The sequence below is a fragment of the Monodon monoceros genome, unplaced genomic scaffold, assembly GCF_005190385.1.
Source record: "Monodon monoceros isolate NGI ecotype Baffin Bay Population unplaced genomic scaffold, NGI_Narwhal_1 Super_Scaffold_8, whole genome shotgun sequence".
Classification (NCBI taxonomy): domain Eukaryota; kingdom Metazoa; phylum Chordata; class Mammalia; order Artiodactyla; family Monodontidae; genus Monodon; species Monodon monoceros.
This window is the reverse complement of record NW_021703785.1, coordinates 29,747,357-29,771,355: the sequence shown is the minus strand read 5'-3', so window position 1 is coordinate 29,771,355 and position 23,999 is coordinate 29,747,357. Positions and strand designations below refer to the sequence as shown.

At 39.4% G+C, this 23,999-nt stretch overlaps 2 protein-coding genes across 4 annotated transcripts in view; both read right to left on the bottom strand.

Annotated features, from left to right (window-relative positions):
- TBC1D4 (TBC1 domain family member 4) overlaps positions 1-1,128 on the bottom strand; it is a 244,517-nt gene extending 243,389 nt beyond the window's left edge. The window contains exon 1 of the mRNA XM_029210504.1: positions 1,060-1,128. The gene's annotated coding sequence lies outside the window, so the exon portion shown is untranslated. The remainder of the gene's footprint in view (positions 1-1,059) is intronic.
- COMMD6 (COMM domain containing 6) lies at positions 230-22,344 on the bottom strand. Of its 3 annotated transcripts, none has more exons than XM_029210512.1 (6): positions 22,241-22,344; positions 22,141-22,152; positions 11,401-11,553; positions 8,781-9,079; positions 3,485-3,631; positions 230-1,190 (listed from the first exon to the last, which is right to left on the bottom strand). In XM_029210512.1, exons 1-4 carry the CDS (start codon positions 22,280-22,282, stop codon positions 9,029-9,031), a joined length of 258 nt encoding a protein of 85 aa, XP_029066345.1. In that variant the 5' UTR covers positions 22,283-22,344; the 3' UTR covers positions 230-1,190; positions 3,485-3,631; positions 8,781-9,028. The 3 variants fall into 3 exon arrangements, with proteins under 3 accessions (XP_029066345.1, XP_029066347.1, XP_029066346.1); XM_029210514.1 differs by having other exon boundaries at positions 21,932-22,152; positions 22,241-22,326; XM_029210513.1 differs by lacking the exon at positions 230-1,190 and having other exon boundaries at positions 3,359-3,631.
- Between the last annotated feature and the right edge of the window lie 1,655 nt (positions 22,345-23,999).

Sequence of the window (23,999 nt, the reverse complement as noted above, 5' to 3'; positions counted from 1 at the left end):
GAGATATAATTGGTATATAACATTGTATTAATTTAATGTGCACAACATAATGATTTGATGTATGTATATACTGGGGAATGATTACCACAGTAAGTTAACATCCATCACCTCACATAGTTACATTTTTTTTCTTGTGGTGACAGCTTTTAAGATCTACTCTCTTAGCAACCTTCGAATATATAGTCCAGTATTGTTAACTATAGTCACCATGCTGTGCATCAGACTTCTAAGGGTTTTTTTTTAATTTTTAAAGTTTTTTTTCTTTCTGTTTTATTGAGCTATAACTGACATACAGTACTACATAAGTTTAAGTGTACAGCATAATGATTTGATGTACAAATATCATGAAAGACTTCTAAGTTTTAATGATCTCAAAATCTACAATACATAACCTATCTAGCACCCAGACCTTGGTTTCTAGTACCACTGTCTAATAAAAAGAATGAGGGTTCTTTGGGAGAAATGACTGATTCAAATACACAAGGTGAGCCTGGAGCATCTTGTAGTGATAAGTGTCAGAAAGCAGTGCTCAAAAATTTTTTTAAAGTTGGCGGGGGCGTGTCAAAGGGGCACAGCAGCCAAATGAAAGAGCTCCCAAGAGTCAAAGTTGGAATGACTTGAGGAAAAAGTGTATTCAATTGTAACCCCAAGTATAAAATAAATATCCATGAGTTTGTACTGTTACAGATAAATGAATAAGTATTAATAATGGGGAGAAGAGATGAATCTCTCTCCCAGAATTCCAAATAAAATATGTAGATACTTCACCATAAAAGAAGGGGAACATAACTCCACATTCCTTAAGTATAGCCTGCAGGTAGTGACTTCCTTCCAAGAGTAAAGTATGGAAAAAAGCAGGTGGACAAGTAACTTTACAGTGGAGAAACAGTCATTACTTCAGCCAGGTTATCAACATCCTCATGAACACTCATAAATCATGTTGCTAGTAGGTACCCTTGATATGAAGTGAGGAAAATGCACTTTCTATCTGTGATACCCGTAACTCCAGTTCAGAAAAACATCAGACAGATCCCAAATGAGGCACATCCTACAACATACCTGACCAGTTTGAGTACTCCTCAAAACTGCCAAGGTCAACAAAACTAAGGGAAGTCTGAGAAACTGTCGCAGACAAGAGAAGCTCAAGGAGACATGATGACTAAATGTAATATCATGTCCTAGATGGGATCCTGGAACAGAAAAATATATTAGGTATAAACCGAGGAAACCTAATGTATCAATAGTGGTTCATCAATTATAACAAATGTACCATAAGATGTTAACAGGGGAAATGGTGTGGGGTATATGGGAACTTTCTGTACTATCTTTGCAATTTTTCTATAAATCTAAAACTTGAAAGAAACAAAGTTTATTTTTTAAAATCTAAAGTACAAAATAAATTTTTTAAATTATTTGAGGGACTTCCCTGGTGGCACAGTGGTTAAGAATCTGCCTGCCAAGGCAGGGGACATGGGTTCGATCCCTGGTCCGGGAAGATCCCACATGCCGTGGAGCAGCTAAGCCCGCGTGCCACAACTACTGAGCCCGCGTGCCACAACTACTGAAGCTTGCACACCTAGAGACCGTGCTCCGCAACAAGAGAAGCCACTGCAATGAGAAGCCCACGCACCACAACAAAGAGTAGCCCCCACTCGCCGCAACTAGAGAAAGCCCACACGCAGCAACAAAGACCCAATGCAGCCAAAAATTTAAAAATAATAAAAAATAAATAAATAAATGAATAAGTAAGTAAATAAATAAATATTTGAAAAAACTTATTTGAAAAGATAATTCTGCTTAAGTACTTTTAAAAACGAAGCACCAGCATGATGGAAATTTCAACGCCTTTAATTTAATGTGACTATCTTGCCTTCTTTCCACATAAATCTGATATGTATGTTAACCTGTCTTGGTAGCAGAATATCTGGAAGTATTTGGGTTTTGCTTGATGAGCTTGGGGATAATCTATTTCTTTTTAGAAACTAAATGCTCATTAATATATTTTCCAACTTGAGAACCAAGTATTTTCCAAAAGTTTACATTTAAGTCAAGTGTTTGAAACTTGAAACACATTTTCCCACAGAAATGTTGTTACAAACAGTGGTTAATTCCCAGGCCAGCCAGGTGAAGCTCATTAAACTCATAATAAGCAAAATAGACATCTTCAGTGAAAACAGTGTAAAACTATATTATGAAAAAAACTTGCCTTTCAAATTCAAAAGATAAATTTAAACATGCAATTTAAATTTATTCTAATCAAATCCATCACCCAGTGTTTGAGCCAAGGGCTTTCTTTGGGCCTCTTTGCAACACTGCAAATGAGAAGGGGGCGGAAGATGGAGGGTGTTAAACTGGGGTGAGTGGGAGATGGAAAGACCATAAGCACAGTCTGCGAAGGCAAGTGTGCGCTTTTGACCCAGATTGGGTGGGCAGGTTTCTACTTTGATTTCTGGGGATACAATGAAGTTGGTACCCCAAAGGACAGAGAAAGGGATAGAAAGGGGACTTTGTCTTCTCCTAATCCTAAATCTTTAATGTGCTACTATGCAGAGGGTGGGTAATAGAGTAGTCTGTGGGCAGCTGGTAAGGATGAATGACCAGTTGGCTAACTCTTCAAGCTGGTGGGACTTGAGTACATGGGTGGACAGCAGTAGGCAATGGACCCGCACTCCTCACGACAGTACGCTACCGAGCAGAGGACCAAGAAAGAAAGTGGATTCACATAGGAGATCTGCAGAAATGCTGACAGGGTGTGAAGAGGACTTAAATTCCCAACAGGGAGGCTTAGAAGAGGAAGCAAAGGTAAGTGGAAGAAATGAAGTTTCTTGCAGTGATACCAGCCAAAATATCAGACCCAGCTGCGCTCAGGATTTCTATAGCACAGCGAGGCCTACGTTTGATGTATTTCAGGTTTGTCTATCCTGATTTGGAGACACACTATACCATTTGTTAAAATAAGGATACATTGTACCACAAAAAGAACTATAAGAACTTTTCAGAAGCATAATTAAAAAGCAAACATTTTTATCAAGTATTTCTTAAAAACAATGATACATATTTTCTTATAATGCATTATGGATTTGAAAAAAATTTTTTTAACTGCTCTTCCTCTCCCTCTCCAGATACCCTCTCCATCAATGCTTACAACATGGTAAACATCTTTCCTTAATTTTCCTAATTTTCCATTAAGAATTCAAATATATATAGAGTGCATTTTCCAGTTTTATGAAACAACAATATGTGTTGATAATAGCAAATGTATTGTTAATACATATTGATAACGGCAGGTATATGATATGCTGTAACATAGATATGATGAATTTATTCAACCATTTCTTTATTGACAGTCACTGCTCCCTTTATTTTACTTTTCACCGCTTGGGGAAATGCTACAATAAAAATCTTCATACAAATATCTTGTGTTATTCAAGTTTATGCTCACTTGCTGCTGTTAAGGAACACTCTAAAAATCTCACCAGCTTACCACAAGAGTTTGTTTCTAGCTCACATCACTGTCTGGTGCAAGTCAGGCTGTTACTATGAGTTTGCCTCCAATCGTGATTCCGGGGCTCCATCTTATGGTTTCCCTATCTCAGATTTCTTCGTTTCCAGCAGTCAACACGGGAGAGAGCTTGGAAGACAAGGAAAGGTTTATGACAAAGACTGGATGTATGTTAGGACACTTCTGCCCAGATTCCACTGGCTACAACCCAATCATGAGGTCCCAACCTAATTGCAAGGGAGGCTGGGAAATGCAGTCTTCCTGTGTGCCCTAATAGGAACTGAATGAACATTTAGTCAATTTTGCAAATATTTTTATATACAGTAAGTCCCTACATATGAACGAGTTCCGTTCCGAGAGCGCATTCATTAAGTCCAATTTGTTTGTAAGTGCAACAAAGTTAGCCTAGGTACCCAACTAACACAGTCGGCTATATAGTACTGTACTGTAATAGGTTTATAATACTTTTCACACAAATAACATAAAAAAAACACAAAAAATAAAACATTTTTAATCTCACAGTGCAGTACCTTGAAAAGTACAGCAGTACAGTACAACAGCGGGCATACGGGGGCTGGCATCGAGGGAACAGGCAGGAAGAGTTACTGAGTGGAGGAGGGAGAGGAGGTGGGAGGTGGCAGAGCTGAAGGATCGTCAGCAACAGGAGACGGAGGGCAAGCTGCAATTTCACTCACACCTGACACTGATGGCACAGGTTCTGGCTCCTTGCTGGATTCAATTCTATCGACCCTCTTGAAAAAATGATCCAGTGATGTCTGGGTAGTAGCTACTTTTTTCTCATCATAGATGACATCCTGGGCTTGAAATCAAGACACTGTACTACTGTACTCTGTACCGTACTGTAAAGTCACAAAAGCACCACCACTTGTAGAGGATGCACGCACGTGACAACGTACACCAGACACGTGAACTAACTTACGTGACTGGACACGTGAATGCATGTTCGCATCTTTGAAAGTTCACAGCTTGAAGGTTCGTATGTAGGGGCCTTACTGTATTGGTGGCTTTACTCCAAAGGATATATTTCTGGACTGAAATTTCTGGGCTGTGAAATTCTATATAATGTGTGTATGTCTATCACTTCACAAAAAAGGCCATGACAACTCCTATTTCTGTCAGCAGAGTAGGAATATTCAGCACCTTTCTTGCTTTTCTAAATCTCCCTTCCAAAGGTACTAAAAGACTAGAAACTCCACTGACCAGATTCCTGTGTCAACAGGGTCCTGGTTTAACTTCCACCAATGAGAGGCACTCTCACTGAAACTAGAAAAGGTGAAGAAAGCAAGCAGCCTTTATTTCATTCTAACATGTTGACACTTGGCAGAAATGGCCTGTAGTTGCTTCCAGGTGACATCCTGCATTCTGCAGAGATTACTGGCAGGGGCTTTCCCTGAAGTTCCTGCATTACCGGATTTTCTAAAAGCCAGCAACGATTTCTCAAGACTTGTTCCCTCAGTCTTTCTGACAGTTTAGTGAACATCTCATTTCTTGTATAAAACCTCTTCCTACTTGAAATACTTAAAGCAATTTGTTTCCAGACTAAGTACTAACTTATACATCAACCTAGCATTTGTCTTTTATCTTTGTTTATGACCCATTTTTTCCCACATATAATTTTTTAATTCTTACATTTCAAATATATTTGTTTTACGTTATAGCTGTGGTGTTGCTGCTTCCCAAGCCTTAGTTAACATATTCTATAAAACGTCTAATTTCTATCTTTTATAGTTAAATCATTAATTCATCTGGAACTTACTTTTGCATGTGTTGAGACTGCTAGTATCATTTATTAAATCAATCCTGTTTTCTCACCCAACTGAAATATCATCTTTGTCCCAAATATCTTGATCTATTTCTAGGCCACCTAGTCTATTCCAGTGATCTGTTTATTTTCCTGAGCAATGCCATACAGTGTTGATTGCTGTGGTTTTATAAAATATTTTAACAACTGTTTTATAAATCTAAATTCAAAAGAGACCATCTAACACAATAACTTGTGTTACCAGGTTAACTCAGTTGTACATAAACTCATAATAAAATTTATTTTTCTATGTCTGTGCACATATTTGAACTTTCTACAAATATTAATAACAGAAACATCTGAATACTTGGCTAAAATAAGGGAGCAATGACCAATCCTAACCTGATTCCAAATGTTGGAGAAGGAGCAGCCTCACTCTTCTGATTGCTTTCATAAGTTAATGTTATAAAATTGAATTTGTAAAGTAACATTATCCTAATCAAATATTACTTTTGTCATTCATATATACTTTATATATAAGACTATAAAGGACTCTATGTAAGAGTTTGTTTAGAGAGGCGGAGTCAAGATGACTGTGTGGGAAGACGAAGAGTTAGCGTCTCCCCACAACTAGGGCACCTGCCGACCACTGGTGGGGGACTCTGATGCCCAAGAAGATGCGAGGAACCCCAAAGTGAACTGGTAGGATGAAGGGGGACTGCGGGGGGAGAAGAAGTGGAGGCCAGACAGGATGGGCACCCCTGAAGCTGGGGAGATCAGGAGAGGAGTGGAGAGGTTGATTGCCCCACCCACTCAGACCAGGGGAGCCTGCTGAGCTCCCAGGCTGGTCCTCTGCCCTCCAAGGTCCCCTCCCACAACCGAATTGGTCCTGGGGGCATAGAAGGGAGGCAGGGGAGATCAGGAGAGGCAGGAGGCATGGGCTCTTGCAGGCTGGAGGAGCGGGAGAGGAGAGGAGGGCGTCTGCCCCGCCCACTCAAGCCCAGGAAGCCTGCTGGGCTCCCAGGTGAGGTCCCCTGCCCTCTGAGACCAGGGCTGGGGGGCACTCCTGGGCCCCTTCTGTTCCTTGAGCCTAAGCCCCACCCCCCATAGCCCCCAGGGCCTTTTCCAGCCCTGTGGGTCCTGAGCATTGGCCCCACCCACCACCCAAACCTCGCTCTTGCTTAGGCCCCGCCCTCCACAGCCAAGGCCTCCCCCCACTTCTTTTTTCTTTTCTTTTCCCTCCTCTCTTTTACTATTGTGGTACTGACGTACCTTCTGGTTGTTGATTCATATTTTTATATTCTTCCTAACATATCTGTTAGTTTCCCAGTCTAATTTTATTTTTTACTTTGTTACTGTTCTTTTTTTTTTTTTCTTTTCTTTTCTTTTTTCCACCCCACGCACATTGAGGGATCTTGGTTCACGAGCCGGGGGGTTGGGCCAAAGCTCCTGCAGTGGGAGCTCCAAGTCTGAACCACTGGACTAACAGAAAGACCCCAGGGAATATTCAATGGAGTGAGGTCTCACGGAGTTCCTCATCTCAGCACCAAGACCCAGCTCTACCCAACAGCCTAAAAATTCCAGTGTTGGAAGCCTCAGGCCAAACAACCAGTAAGACAGGAACACAATCCCACTCATTAAAAAAAAAAAAAAAAAATGAGACAGTAAAATAATATGTCACAGATGAAGGAGCAAGGTAAAAACCTACAAGACCAAATAAATGAACAGGAAATAGGCAACCTACCTGATAAAGAATTCAGAGTAATGATAGTAAGATGGTCCAGAATCTCGGAAACAGAATGGAGGCACAGATTGAGAACATAGAAGAAATGTTTAACAAAGATCTAGAAGAACTAAAGGACAAACAAACAGATGAACAGCACAATAACTGAAATAAAAATACACTAGAAGGAATCAATAACAGAGTAACTGAGGCAGAAGAACAAATAAGTGAGCTGGAAGACAAAACGGTGGAAATAACTGCCAAGGAGCAGAATAAAGAAAAAAGAATGAAAAGAATTGAAGACAATCTCAGAGACTTCTGGGACAACATTAAACTCATCAACATTCGAATTATAGGGGTCCCAGAAGAAGAAGAGAAAAAGAAAGGGTCTAAGAAAATATTTGAAGAGATTATAGTCGAAAACTTCCCTAACATGGGAAAGGAAATAGCCACCCAAGTCCAGGAAAAAGAGACTCCCATACAGGATAAACCCTAGGAAAAACACACCAGGACACATATTAATCAAACTAACAAAAATTAAATTCAAGAAAAAAATATTAAAAGCAGCAAGGGAAAAACAAAAAATAACATACAAAGGAATCCCCATAAGGTTATCAGCTGATTTTTCAGCAGAAACTCTGCAGGCCAGAAGGGAGTGGCAGAATATACTTAAAGTGATGAAAGAGAAACCTACAACCAAGATTACTCTACCCAGCAAGGATCTCATTCAGTTTCGATGGAGAAGTCAAAAGCTTTTCAGACAAGCAAAAGCTAAGAGAATTCAGCACCACAAAACCAGCTTTACAACAAATGGTAAAGAAACTTCTCTAGGCAGGAAATGCAAGAAAAGAAAAGGACCCACAAAAACAAACCCAAAACAATTAAGAAAATGGTAATAGGAACATACGTATCGATAATAACCTTGAATGTAAATGGATTAAATGCCCCAACCGAAAGACACAGACTGGCTGAATGGATACAAAAAAAGACATCTATATATGCTGTCTACAAGAGACCCACTTCAGACCTTGGAACACATACAGACTGAAAGTGAAGGGATGGAAAAAGACATTCCATGCAAATGGAAATCAAAAGAAAGCTGGAGTAGCAACACTCGTATCAGATAAAATAGACTTTAAAATAAAGACTGTTGGGGCTTCCTTGGTGGAACAGTGGTTAAAAATCCACCTGCCAATGCAGAGGACACGGGTTCGAGCCCTGGTCCGGGAAGATCCCACATGCTGTGGAGAAATTAAGCCCGTGTGCCACAACTACTGAGCCCGAGTGCCACAACTACTGAAGCCTGAGCGCCTAGAGCCTGGGCTCCACAACAAGAGAAGCCACCGCAACAAGAAGCCCACACAACGAAGAGGAGCCCCCGCTCACCGCAACTAGAGAAAAGCCCACGTGCAGCAACGAAGACCCACCACAGCCAAAATTAAAATAAATAAAATAAATAATTTTTTTAAAAAAGTAATAAATAAATAAGCTACAAGGATACACTGTACAGCACAGCACAAGGAATATAGCCAATACTTTATAATAACCATAAATGGAGTATAATCTCTAAAAAGTTTGAATTACCATGTTGTACATCTGAAACTAATATAATATTGTAAATCAACTATACATCAATAAAAAAATGAATGCTAAAAAGGGAGAGTTTGTTTATAAAATGGGTAACATTACCAGTAATTTTTAAAACTATTGGTCTAATACATAAACTTGTGCTGCTTTTAATATCATTCAACTGTTTGTCTGATTTATTTTTCATTAAGATATAATTCACATACCACAGAGTTCTTCACCCTTTAAAGTTTCCAATTCAGTGGCTCTTAGTATATTCACAAAGTGTGCAGCGATCACCACTTTGTAATTCCTGTTTGTCTGATTTTCTTTTTTATTATTTAAAAAAATGGAAAATCAAAAGTATAATTTTCATTCAATAAATATCATTTGATCCTTAGGCAGTTTTGTTGCAGAAAGTAAAGTCCGTGATTTTAGAATGATGGTAGCAATTCATCAACAAAGTAATCAGTTTTCACACAGTTTCAATAACTGCAGCAATTTCCTTGAACTGTCTGTAGAAATTCTGGAGAGAAAGGGGAAAAACAATATTAATTTTGCTTTTAGAGGCTATTTAAGTAGTTCTTTTAATTATATCTAACCAGCAGAGACTCTAGAACATATTAAGTTTGCATTTTAATGTTACTTCCTCAACCATTATTATTCGAAAGTTACTATAAGAAACAAACAGGTGTAATTTGGTGCAAGCAAAAATACTACTGTAGAGTTGGATAATTAGCTCATAAATAAGCTTTTTAAAAGAATCCAACAAAGTTCTTTGAGATCACAACAGAAAGCTTTATTAAATGCCCAGCACTGTTCTCAACAATGAAGACTTTAAAAAAATGACAGATTGGTTCCCAGGCTCTGAACCACTTTTAATACAGTGAAAGACTGCATTTCAGGGTGATAGGGACTGTCTTGTCAGTTATACTAAGAGGGACCCAACACTGACAGTAGCTTACATGGTAGAAGCTTATTTCTCTTTCAATTAAAAACTAAGCTGGTATGGTAGTTCTCCTGTAGAAGTCATCAGATAAAACATCAGATAAAAAAGGGATCAAATTCTGTTTTCCTTTCTTATCCTCTACTTGCCAAGAAGTAGGAAGCAAATTTGATATACTCTAATGATTCACATCCTTGTATTTTCCCTCTTCTTTGGACTTAATTCTCTATTTTGCTACTTAAAATAGTATCTGTATTTTGTTTTAACTCATATGTAAGTTTATTATGGAACGAAGGAGGAAGTAACCATTTCTTAAAAAATATATACTCATGATCATAATTTCAGCTACTAGAAAGATAAAAGTCAAAAGCTCAAAGAATGCTCCTTGGCGCTCAGTCCTATAATGTGACTAACAGGCTGTTTGCCTGGTTAGCTGTAAGCCACGTAAAAACTACCTCTAAAAGAGTTGCCCCATTTGTGATCTTTTTACTATGAGAAAAAAATTTTAAGAGGTGGAATCAGGGAGCACAAATGTGACAAAGAAAAATAAGAATTAGGCCAGTATTATGAATTACAAAAGGACTGAAACCTATATTCCTTTTTGAAGTAGATTTGGTCTTTATGTTCAGTTGAAAGCTACTCACATATCAGAATACACTACATTTATTTCCTTCCAACCAAGTCCTAATTTGCTTCCAAGACACCATTTAGCATTAAAAATAATGAATCTGTGACCCTTTTTTGTTCTACAGCAGACACAGCTGTTCTAAAAATAGGAATCAAAAGGAGAGAACATCCTTAAAATGTAATTTGTAAAACAGAACTACAATATAACCCACAAATCTCACTTCTGGGTATACATCCAAAGGAAATAAAATCACTACCTCAAAAAGTTATCTGCACTCCCACATTCAATGCAGCATTACTCACAATAGCAAGGTATGGAAACAACCCAAGTGTCTGTTGACAGATGAATGGATAAAGAAAATGTGGTGTGTATATATACACAACAGTATACTATTCATCCTTTAAAAAGAAGGAAATCCTGCTATTTTTGACAACATGGGTGAACCTGGAAGACATTATGCTAAGTAAAATAAGCCAGACACAGAAGGACAATACTGCATGATCTCACTTATATGTGGAATCCAAAAAAATTGGAATTCATGGTAACAGAGAGTATGCTATAAGAAAGAATTCATATCTGTTCACTCACCAAAGGGATCAAAACAAACAAAAACAAAACTCTAAGGCCAGTTAAACTAGCCAAAGACAAAGCATTTCCCTGTATGTACATTGAAAAGAAAATGATTTCTCATCCACCCCCTTTCTTCCTTTCTTGCTTACAGAAAAGAGGTAGAATAATAATATATATAATATTGGATACTAAAAATAATAATAATAATAATATATATAACATGATTCTATAAATAAACTACTGAGTTACTCTAATCCCTAGCAGATAAAATTAGCCATCAAGTACTAGTGGTCTGATCTACATTTTGTAAACATTATTAGTCAGAAAATTCAGGGTCAATGTTGCTCAAAGGTAAGATTCATTTAGCTTAATCACTCTTGAATATTAAGCCTAAGAAGAATAAAACAGTTAAATGCAAAGTAAATATCCTGCTAGAAAAGATGCAAATTTCTTAAACACACTCACAGATGAGTCCTTGAAAGTGATGGAGTGTCAGTATACAAATTCAGCATATTATATTGAAAATATTGAAAATAATTTATCAAATTCCCAAATAAAGCAAATCCAGATCTTTTGCATGTAAAGCACATCAAAACAATTGCAAATAAAAACAGTTAAAATTTTCTCTTAAAGAAGATTTTATGTATCTTTTTAAGCAGTAATTACAGAACAATGGCTAAACTGAATGAGTTTTATCACAAACCTGAAACTGTGGAATTGTCATTTCGAAGGACTTGTTCTTTACTTGGCCTGAATGATCTGCCACTTTGAGCATCACTGCAACGTAAGGATACTTAAGTGATCTGCAGCTGTCTGAGCTCACAGCCATACCCAGCTTCCACTGAAAATCTATTAGCTGTAATGAAACAGTACACAATACATCAGTTATAATATTGCCCTGAATGAAGATATTTATTCAATTTTACTGCTCTCATATTCAAGTTTTAATTTCAAGGCCAGTCAGAATAAAAGAAAATATCTTCATTTTAATATTGTTAGGGGGATATAATAATCAAATGAACACAGAGAGAGGCAATAAGGGATATAAACAGGGTTGGAAAACACACTGTCATAATTACAAAAGGGAAAAAACAAAAACAAAAGTCTCCACCTGATGTGTTATGGAGGTAGATGTGGCAGTACTGGTTTTCTTTTCATTTTGCTCCTGTACTTAAGGGGACTCCAAACATTTTGGACCATCTCTTATCTCATTTTCCTGTTCCACATATGCCTTGCCCCATTCCACAACCCAAAAGTCCTAAAATGGAAGATGAGTTATATACCATCTTCATATTTGATTGAGGCATACATGGGAACCATACCAGTTTCTTTCCTCACCACAGTCCTTGACATGAAACCTTACACTATTGGGGAAGGTGGTTTTAGATTTCATCACTGTTGATGATGGATACCTGCCACGTGATGTGCTATGCAGTTTACATGTATTTAATGCCTCACTGAATCATCATAACATTATAGGCTATTATTTCCATTTTGCAGGTGACAAAACTGAATTTCAGAGAGCTTACATAATATGCACAAAGTCACGCATTTCTGGACTCATAACTGAAACCAAAGTCTGTTTGACTCCAATGATTACATGCTTATTGACTACTGGTTGCCTCAATACCTTCTAGCTAATTCTTTTCAATGATTGTTCAGTGTTGCCATGGCATAAAACAGGACTGGATAAATGCAGCCCTTAATACTGAGTTTAAAACATAAGACAATAAATGGAGGAATTTTGTGTCTTGTTCCCAAAGCTTCGAAAGATATGTAGTACCTAGCAGGCACTCACAAAAAATACCTGTCTATTGACTGATACCTTTTGCTACCAAATGAATGCTTACTGGGCAAATAGCTTTACATATTAATAAAAAAATTTTTATAAAAGATGGGACTAGTGTAAGGACCAAAATTTCCTCCTGTCTTCATACTGGCATTAGACGAACCAGCTACAGCATGAAGGCCAGGCTGGTCCCGATAAAAGGTTAACATCTTTGATAAGTAAAAAGACTGTACAGGTACTTCTTAAATTAAAGTTTCCCATACAAAAATAGAGAAAGGATAGTAGGTTAATAAGAAAAGAACTACAAACAGCTAATAAGCATATGGAAAGGAAATAGGGAAATGCAAATTTAAAACACAAAGAGATACCACTACACACCTACCAAAATGGCAAAATTTTAAGTCTGATGATTCTAAAACTGGCAAGAAAGGATGTATCACAGTGCTGTAGATGGAAGTCTAAACTGGGTCAATCTTTCGGAAAATTGGCTTTACTTAAACTGCAGTTACGCATATCCAGTGATCCGGTGATTCAATTATTAGGGATATAACCTAGAAAAACAGTATACTTGGGGCTTCCCTGGTGGCACAGTAGTTAAGAATCTACCTGCCAATACAAGGGACAGGGGTTCGAGCCCTGGTCCAGGAGGATCCCACATGCCACAGAGCAACTAAGCCCGTGCGCCATTAACTACTGAGCCTGTGCTCTAGAGCCTGCGTGCCACAACTACTGAAGCCCGTGCACCTAGAGCCCGTGCCCTGAAACAAGAGAAGCCACTGCATTGAGAAGCCCGCGCACCACAATGAAGAGTAGCCCCTGTTGCAGCAACTAGAGAAAGCCTATGTGCAGCAACGAAGACCGAACACACTCAAAATAAATAAATTTATTTTAAAAAGTTAAAAAAAAAAAAAAAGAATCCACCTGCCAGTGCAGGGGACACGGGTTCGAGCCTTGATCGGGGAAGATCCCACATGCCGCGGAGCAACTAAGCCTGTGCGCCACAACTACTGAGCCCATGTGCCACAACTACTAAAGCCCACCAGCCTAGAGCCTGTGCTCCGCAACAACAAAAGCCACTGCAATAAGAAGCCCACCCACCGCAACGAAGAGTAGCCCCTGCTCGCCGCAACTAAAGAAAGCCCATGCACAGCAATGAACACCCAAAGCTGCCAAAAATAAATAAATAAATATTTTAAAAAAGGAAAAACAGGATGCTTATGTGAGAATGTTCCTAGCAGCTATATTCAAAATAGCCCTAACCTATAAACAACCCAGATGTTCATCAGTAATAAAATGGACAAATGAAATGCTGTACAGCAATGAAAATGAATGAACTTCAGCTACACTTAACACCAAAAATCCTGAAAGAAACAAGTCAAAAAGTTATGTGATTCCATGCACTTAAACTTGAGAAACAGGAAACATAATACTGTTTAGTGATGCATACACAGATGGCAAAACTATAAAAAGAAGCAAGAATATGACTATCACAAAAGGATAATTATTACCTCTAGGGAGGAGGGCAGGAGAGATATGATTGGGAAGGGGCATGTGGTGGGCTTCTGGGGTACTGGTAATGTTCGATTTCTTGAGTTTTGATTGTAGTGACACAGATGTTCACCTTTAAATTACCCATTTTTTTGGTAACTATTTGAGGGGATGGAGGTTAACTAGATGTACTGTGGTAATCATTTTGCAGTATATGTATGTCAAGTCATTATGCAGAGCTGTATTTCAATTATATCTCAATAAAACTGGAAAAAGTAAAATTATTCATTAAACAGTCCAAATGTTCTGCACGTTTTGGTATAGATGTTATCTTGCACATATAGCAGGGGGAGGGGAGGATATGTCAGTGAGCTCCACATTTCTGGTTGAAAGGAAAAATTTATTTAGGGTAGGTGATCAAAGGAAAGCTTCAGAGGAGACAGAGCTCAGTTTTGAAGAATAACAGAACTGAAATTGAGAGGAAAAAAATTTGTTTTATTTATATATTCCATAAATACACACCTAGCAAAGAATAAGTGCTTAATAAATATTAAGCTGAACCAACTAGAGATAAAAGTAGTTCATATCTGGCTGAGGGATAGAGCACACTGTCTCAAAGTGAAAGGCTCTTATAAGGAAGTATGGAAAATAAGGCTGACAAGAGATCAAGAATCAAGAGGCCAGTAATTTTTTGCAAATTGTACAAGTTTTCAGAATACTCTCATTTACAGTTGACCCTTAAACGATGTGGGTTTGAACTGCAGGGGTCCACTTATACACAGATACTTTTCAATAGTAAATACTACAGTACTACACGGTCTGCAGTTGGTTGAATCCACATGTATGCAGAGGAACCTAGGATATGTGACAAGTAGGATGAAGCTGATCCTGTGAAGAACGGATCACTAGGTCTTGATGATCATCTACAGTTAAGGGAGGTATCAAAGACAACCATAAAATTTTGAGCCCAGATGACTGGGAGAATATATCATATATGAATCAGGACTTTCTATGTTTTAAGCCCAAAAGTATTATCAAGAAGTGACAATTAACCTATATGAGAAAAGAATCTAAAAAAGAATGAATATATGTATAACTGAATCACTTTGCTGTACACCTGAAACTAACACAACATTGTAAATTAACTATACTCCAATACAATTTTTTAAAAAGTGATAAGGAATATCTAAATAGGAATGTTCAATAAGTGGATAAAAATTCAAGAACAGAATTCATGGGAGTTCATGATTAGAGATAGTTTTATATCAGTTCAATGGTGATATTCAAGAAAGTAACTTAACACTTTTTAAACATATTTGCCCCATACAACTCCTTGATGCAAGAAGTTCCATTTTTACTGTCCATAGTAAAATGGGAGATAAAACATTGCTTATTTGACTCTAAAAGTATGAAATAAAACTCTGGATTATCCAGAACATTTTAAGCAGAAAAGCAATTAAGGAACACAATGTTGGAATTCACTGACCATTACAATGGTGAAACTGGCAGGTGGGGAAATTGGGAGAGCTGCCATTTACTGTGCGAAGTTGGTATTCATGAGTACAAGAGCTGGGATTAGGGTTATGGGATGAGAATTTCCCAAATTCTGAACTGAACATTTAAATGCAAATTATCAATAAAAGCAAACCTTCTAATAAGTGTGATTGAGCCTTAAATAGGAATTAACTACAGAGGAGATTTTAAAAAGAATAAAAAAAGAAAAAACAAAAAAATCAGAACAGGGCGAACATCACTATGGAGAATATTAAGAATGAAGTAAGAATGAAGTAGCCTCAAAATTCTTGTAGAATTAAGTAAATGATTTAAAAAGAAAAATGTACAGAGAAAAAAAGCTAGTAGTAAAAAAAATATAGGAATAACCAGAAGTAAAATGAATACAAAGAAGAAAAATAACCAGAAAACAAATATAGATTAAGAGGTAAACAAAGAAATTAGCTGTAGTCTGTCACGCTAAAAATAGTTGATATGGTGGCTGAAGTTACTGTTAACATAAAAACATCACTATAAAAACCGTGTACAGGGGCTTCCCTGGTGGTGCAGTGGTTGAGAGTCCGCCTGCCAATGCAGGGGACACGGGTTTGTGCCCCGGTCCGGGAGGATCCCACATGCCGCGGAGCGGCTGGGCCCCGTGAGCCATGGCCGCTGAGCCTGCGCGTCCGGAGCCTGTGCTCCACAACGGGAGAGGCCACAACAGTGAGAGGCCCGCGTACTGCAGAAAAAAAAAAAAAAAAAAACTGTCTACAAAGAAAAAAATTTTTAAGACCATTTCAGTTTAAATTTAATTTTTATTTTTCAAAACATAACAGGAGAAAATTTAAAAAATAATCGTGTAAAACTCCATCATCTTAAAAACTATGTTCATATTCCTGTGTCCCCGTTTCTAGTCTTTGTATGCAATTTTTATAGCTACAGTCACAAAATACACACTTTTATGTTCTCTCCTTTTTTAAATGAAAGTTTTCAAATGGAAAGAATGTTAAGCATTCTGCACACATTAATCTCTCCCAAAGTACTACAAGGAAAAGACCGATTAAACTCATCCAAGGATACACTAATAGAGCTGGTATTCAAACCCAAATTTGTCTGATTCCATATTCCATGCCTTTTTCATTATACCTAGTTGCAACATGACTACCATTCAGAATTAAACCAAGTCCTAATAGGTCAAGAAAGTAGACAGGTCTGGGACAGGGCAAGAGTGTTTGGCATCTTCTAAATGCTAGGCCTGAACTGTCCAATATAGTAGCCACTAGCCAACTGTGACTATTTAAATTAATTTAAAATGAATAAAAGATTCAGTTCCTCAGTTGGACTAGCCACATACAAAGTGCTCAAGAGCCATGTGTGGCTAGTGCTACCATACTGGAGAGCGCCAACAGAGAACATTTCCATCATCGTAGAAAGTTCTACTGGACAGTGCTGTGCTAAACTCTGTGCTTCGTACTTTGTATCTGCAGATATTGATTATGGCATGAGTTCTTAGCAAATTTCTACTTGAAAATTCATATCAGCTCTAGCCTAAGTGGACAACTTTTGCTAAGTCATTAGCCTTTCTCATCTTGCTTAACGGCACCTTCATCCATGCTTTGATTTTCTTCATAGCACTTAACGGTTTCTAAAATTATGTTAACTTATTCATCCCCTGTGTCCCCAAGGAAATGGCATTATGAATCCAGTTACTACTGAATCTATTAGAACATTATCTGATAGAAAGTGAATATTCAAATAAATATCTGTTGAATGGTTTAGAAGTTCTGGGGTATGTGGTCACTGGTCTCCAAAGATAGCCTCCAGCAATTAATTCCACCCGGCTCTGTAAGTACATGTCACTCTTCACATCAAGAAGTGGAGCTTATTTTCTCTCTGCACAAATCTGAGCTGTGCCTGTGATTGTTTTGACAAGTAGAATATGGCAGAAGAGGTGTTCTGGAATCTTTGAGCCTAGGCCTTAGAAGAACTGGAAGTGTGTCCTTCCTTCTTCATGAAATGCTGGCTCTTGGGACTCTCCTTCTTGGAACCCAGCCACCATGATGTGAGCACCCACATGAAGGAGAACCGAGTCACGCCAATGATCAGCTCTAGCTCAGCTCACAGCCCAAGTCATGACTAGCATGTGAGTGAGCCCTCTTCACTTCCACCCAGCTAAGGCTCCTAGATGACTGAAGGCTCCTAGATGACTGAAGCCCCAGCTGACATGATAAGGAGTAGAAACCACCACCCAGCTAAGCCCAGTTAACCCAAAGACTCATGAGAGACAATTAAACAACTGTTTTAAGTCACTACGTTTAGGGTGCTTTGTTATGCGGTGACAGATAACTAAAACAGAGCAAACACAACTAGCTGAAAATAGCTTTGTTAATAAACTTACTACGATATATGATTTATCAAAAATGAATTCTCAAAACTATACAATCTGAACTATATTGGTTTATAGAAATTGTAGCAAACACAAATAATCAAAACAATGTTTCATATTTGGTTAGTGTTAATACCACCAGTAAAAATAATCCAGAGAACGAAAGCGTCTCCCATTAAACACAATCGCTACTAGTAAGTGCACAGTACTACTGTCATGCAATACAAAACAAGTATCGGCTTTCCTCAAAATGGTTTTTAATCCTCATTTCTTTTCTGATGACCCCCATTTTCTAAGTGACTCAGGTTTGAAACGTCAGTCAACTTTGATTTTTCTCTCTCCCTTACACAAAACACTTATGGATCGCTAGGTACTCAAGATTTTATTTCGGCCAATGCCACTGACATTTATTCCCTCCTTCCCAATCTCACTGTTACAGAGCCTTTTAAAAGGCTTGCCTTCAATTTTACTGCAGCCTCCTAATCAGTTTTTTGCCTAGAGTCTTCCTCAGTTCCAATCCACAGGATGGACTCTAAACGCTACTTATAAACTTACGAAATCTAGTATCACAGGTCAAAAACCTGTAATGTCTACTGCCTCAGGAACTAGTTAACCCTTCCCCTAGCACTTAAGTCATCTCACAGCATAGTCCCAAACAGCTTTCCCACTCGTGCTCAAGCTGGACCGCATCCTCTCTTTATTTTTATTTTTTTGCGGTACACGGGCCTCTCACTGTTGTGGCCTCTCCCGTTGCGGAGCACAGGCTCCGGATGCGCAGGCTCAGCGGCCATGGCTCACGGGCCCAGCCGCTCCGCGGCATGTGGGATCTTCCCGTGGGACCTTCCCGGACCGGGGCACGAATCCGTGTCCCCTGCATTGGCAGGCGGACTCTCAACCACTGCGCCACCAGGGAAGCCCCGCATCCTCTCTTTAAATTATCTTTCAGTCTTCAAACCTTTGCTCATGCTGCTCATTCCTCTTGGAATACAACTCTCAAACACCTATTTAAAATTCAAAACTCCTCTCAAATTCTACTTGCTCTGTAAAGTCTTTCCTGGTTTACTCAACTTTTCTATGAATGGTCACGTCACTTCTTACACCCCAGCACTTAGAACATTCTGACTTGAACAGTAGTCATCTGTGGATCTGTCTCCCTCCCCCACCATCTACTAGACCGTAAACTCCCTGAGGGGAGTTCATACATCCTTACATGACTTGTAGCACCCAACAGGACACATAGAAGAACAAAAACAGCCATACGTTTATGAACTATTACACAAACTGTACAAAAACTTAAGTCACTGTCTCATATACGGAAGAGGGAAAATGGCACTAGATATTGTGCGTCAATATACATATTTCTGTTGATTTATACCATAAAACTGGCAAGCAGGAAAACAATAAAATGTGGCAACAACAGGAACAATCATTCATCTATGATAAGGAGTTCTAACTAGACATCTATAAAGAAGAACCACGAATTACTTCAAAACAGTGATTATCAGCATCAGAATGTGAAGTAATGAATAACCTTAGACCTTCTGGTGCTGGACAAGGTAGCACGATGGTTTGTTAAATTTAACAAGTTCAGACTCTGAAGTTAGACAGACCTGAGTTTGAATCTCAGCTCTGCTACCTTCTACCCATGTGGCTTTGGGCAAGTTACTATGTCTCTATGCCCCAATATTCAGTTAAATATTTACGAAACAATACTATGTTCTAGGCACTGGGACTATAAAAAATAAAACAAAGGGTTCCTGACCTCAGGAACTTACGTTCTAGTAGGGAAGACAGACAATAAGCAAATATATATACAGTGTCATTGTACTAAGTGTTATAAAAAGAATTTTTTTAAATGCAGGTAAGGGGACAGAGTGACCAGGAAGGCTATTTAGACAGAGCCTGGGGGAGACCTCTGTGAGGAGGTAGGTTTTGAATAGAAAGACACCTGAGCAAAGTGAAGGAAAAAGCCACAAGAATAACTGGAGAAACGAGCATTCTGGACAGAGGGAGACGCATGCCTGGCCTGCGCAGGGAACAACAATGAGGCCCGCATGGCTGGAGTGGCGTGAGCTAGGAAGAGAGGTAAGAGACAAAGAAACACTTTTTGAAGGGCCTTTAGGTCAAGGAAAATACTTAAGACATTTTCCTAGTGAGACAGTACTCTCTTAAATGGCTTCGAGCAGGGAAAAGACCTGGTCTAACTTAGACCGCAAAAGTCTCCTCCAGATTGATGAACAGGGCATTAAGTTTAAGAAGGAAAACAAAAAGACTCAATTGGGAGACCATTACGGTATCTACACAAGAGGGTGGTGCTTGGGACTCAGGTGGCAGCAAGGCGAGGTAAATTTAGAGAATATTTTTAAAGGTAGAGAAAGCAGTATTCTGATGGATTGTATGCGGGGTCTGCACTCTCACGGGAGGTGTGGTCCCAGTTAGCCTCGCTGATTCTTATATTGGTGAGAAATATTTAAAGAAAGAAAGAAGGTATTATGGCTCAAGGAATTTAAACTAGTGTTAGCCCTAAAAATTAGCTATATCTGGTACATGTAAAAAGCATATACTACAAACAGAAATGACTTACTGCTAGGTCAAGGCTTCTCCCCCTACAAGACTGCTGAATACACGTAATCATTTTGTCTAGCAATATAATATTTAAAAGACACATCATGAACTATGAATAAAAAGGTTCAATTTAAGAGTTCCTGGAGGTAAAACTCACAAAAGTGTGAGGTCCCCCTAATGACTGGGGTGTAGGTGGGTGCCTGAGATTTTAACTCGGCCTTGTCCACGCTGAGCCTCCAGTAATTCATCAATTATGGTTTAGGTTTTCCTACCCCTAGCACTGGTTTTCACGGAGGTTTCTGTTCTGGTTAAGTTGTGCTTCTCTGTATTCACCTGTCTCTCCAATTTGGGAGACAGGAGTTTGCCCTGTGACCTCACTTTCTGACTTATCCAAGAAGAACTGTTCATTTTTCAGTCTATTCAGCTTTTCATTTATTTTAAGGCACACGTTGGGCTTTATAAGAAGGCGGCAGGAGGGTCAGAATCAGAGAAGGCAATATGATGATGCTGGCAGAAAGAGAAGTGATGACAGAAGCAGAGGCTGGAAGGATGTGCTTTGAAGATGGAAGTAGATGCCATTGCTAAGGAACACAGGCAGCCTCTAGAAGCTGAAACAGACAAGGAAGCAGATTCTCCCTTAAAACCTCCAAAAGGAACACAGCCCTGCTGGCACCTTGGCTTTAGTCCCACAAGACTAATTTTGGACTTCTGATCTCCAGCACTATAAGAATAAATTTCTGTTGTTTTAAACACACCTCCCCCTACACACACCCCCAAAAGGTTCAACTTTTAAAACCCTATAATTTACTATAATTCAGTTTCAGGATACCTTACGCAAACATATGACTTAATGTAAGTATAATAAATGGATAAGATGATTTCTGAGAGACTGAGTCCAAGTTATTGAGCAGTAACTCAGAGCAAAGCCAGACAGGGGGGTGACTGCTATCTGAGTTTCCCCCTATCTCCCAGGAATCCTCAAAAACAAAAAGATCAGCTGGAGACAGATGTCAGAGAGCAGTCAAAGGGCATCTCTCAGCCCCCGTGTTCTCATTATTTATCCCAGCCCTTTCTTATACTTTGTGGTCCAGGGTAACTCCTGTATTTCAAATACTCTAGTTTTAGTACTCTTCTTCTGGGAAGTGTTATAAGCTATTTGCCTAAAAACAGTTTATTAGCTGAAACAGGACAGGAACACTCAGAACAAAGAGACAGTCCTAAGACATACTTTAAAAATCAAATTCTTATTCCAAGCATAAAAAAAAAACAGACACTGAAAGGTTCAAGGGTAAACTCTCCCTCTTCCACAAACTGCTTTTTAAAGACTTAAGAAAATGTTTGCGCAGCTATCTTTGGAAATTTTGATAATTTCTTCTCTCTATGTATTACATCCCCAAATACTATGTACCTAGTATCGAATCAACGGCGCTTAATCAAGGAAGAACAATATTTGGTCTGTACTCTTCGGGCTGGAGTGGGTGGGGAAGATTAAATTACAATGACAGTGGCTACTACCTCAGAAGCCAAGTGGAAGGAGCAATGCAGGGTGGCGGGAGGAAAGGCACGGGCTCACGGACATGGGCCTTGGTTTGGGGTTGAGCTGGGGAAGGTTCACGGTGGCAGCGTCCCGCGGCTGCCTGAGGCGGGCGGAGGACCAGGTGCAGCCGCCCGCCACTTGTCCAGCCGAGGCCGGCGGAGGCCGCGAGGGATGGCCACTCACTCACCTGGTTGGTGACCTGAAATGGAAGCAGAAAACATAATTTAGGGAACGATCTTTCTTGCTCCGGAGCCCACTGCCCCGGCTCCTTCCAGGCCAGGTCTTACCTTGGCCTTAGCATCCAGCTGTGGCTCGCTACAGCCCTCCATAGCAGCGCCCCAGAATCCCTCCACCGACTCAGGTGGAAGCTCCCGGGACCACCACCTCTTCCGCTTCCTCTTCCCGCCCCTCGCGGCCCGTCGCACGCAGCGGACGTGGGGGGAGGAGGGCAGAAATATCTTTGTATACCTCATCCTTAATCTCAATTAGACATCAGTTTTAGGTAGCCGATCAGTAACAACGGATACACTGTAGGGGAAAAGGTCCGAAAACTGGCGGATACCTTGTGAAGGGAAGGATATATTATCTTTTAGGTGCCGTCGCCCCCTACTTATGCCATGGACGTGGACTCTTCCTGCCTGCAGCCCAAGGAGCCCTTTGAGCGAGCGCAGACTTGCAGCTGCGCAGACTTGTTAGAAATTGATGTTAACCGAGTTTGAAAGCTGTGGGACAATCCCTCCTCCTTCCCCACAGATGTTTGTCCTGCGAGGGAGATGCCAATGGGACGTTTAGTTTTATGATTAACTTCTGTCACTCGGATTCATTTCACTGGCCTAGCTTGGAGGTGGGGTGGGCATGCTTTTTGTTACCCTCCTTCGTGGAGGATAACACGAAGTGCTGGGAGCTTTATAGTCACATAGGCCTGAATCTAAAACCCTCTGCCACTCAGCTGTACGCCTTGAGTAAAGGCAGACTTTCTGGAGATCGGCTTTCTAATCTGTAACACTCAGGCTGTAGATATTTGTCTCACAAGGCTTTATGAAAGGTTCTGTGAGATCCCATACGTAAAGCACATAGCAAAGTTCCTGAACATAGCGAGTACTCAATAAATACCAGCTCCTATTATCATCGTCATGATAGTCAGGCCTCAAAAGAAGCCTATAAGTTATCTAGATCACAAATTATCTCCATTTTAAAGTTGAGAAAATGGAAATTCAGGAATGTTAAGCAATATCAGCTAACTAATAGATAAAACTTCAAACTCTGGTTTTAATTTACGGTCTGCAATCTAATTTCAGAGAACTCCAGAGGGGTTTAGCGCTCCCAGTGTACCTGCTGAAATCCTTTTCCAGCTGCCTTGTGCTAATTGAATGTTCTATTTATACTCCAGGCTACTGAAAAATATGGATGATTTTGTGTGTGTTTGTGTGTGTTGCAGGGGTGTTGGGGGAAGTAGTGGTGGAAATCCACGGGCAGCCTGAGCAACGATGCAGAACGGAGAATAAGCATGATCACTGATGCTAGAATCATAGAGGTTTTAGAGCTTAAAGCAGAGTACGTACCACAGATGTTAGATTTGGGGCCAAATCTGACGGACCTACATATTTAAAACAAAACAAAGCAAGTACGACAAACTCTATCAGAAACTGAATGGCAATGCATTTAGATAGGTTTTATATGTTCCATATTGTCACTGTCCCACATTCTTCTTTCAGCTCATCTGGCCGAGTCACACATTCACCTGAAAGCTGCACGACATACTTTTTAACCTTTGGCTTAAGGGGAACTTATAGAGTCTCATTTTAAAAATGAGACCTAAATAGATTAAGGGCCTGGCTTATAGAAACACAACAATATTATGTTAGTCGTGATTTCTGATCAGGTGCAGACTATTTTTCATCCATACTGTGGACAGATGAGACCAAATTGTGTTAAGTTTCGATGTGTCCTTTTTTTTTTAAGTTAATTTTTATTTATTTATTTATGTATTTATTTTTGGCTGTGTTGGGTCTTTGTTGCCACGCGCGGGCTGTCTCTAGTTGCTGT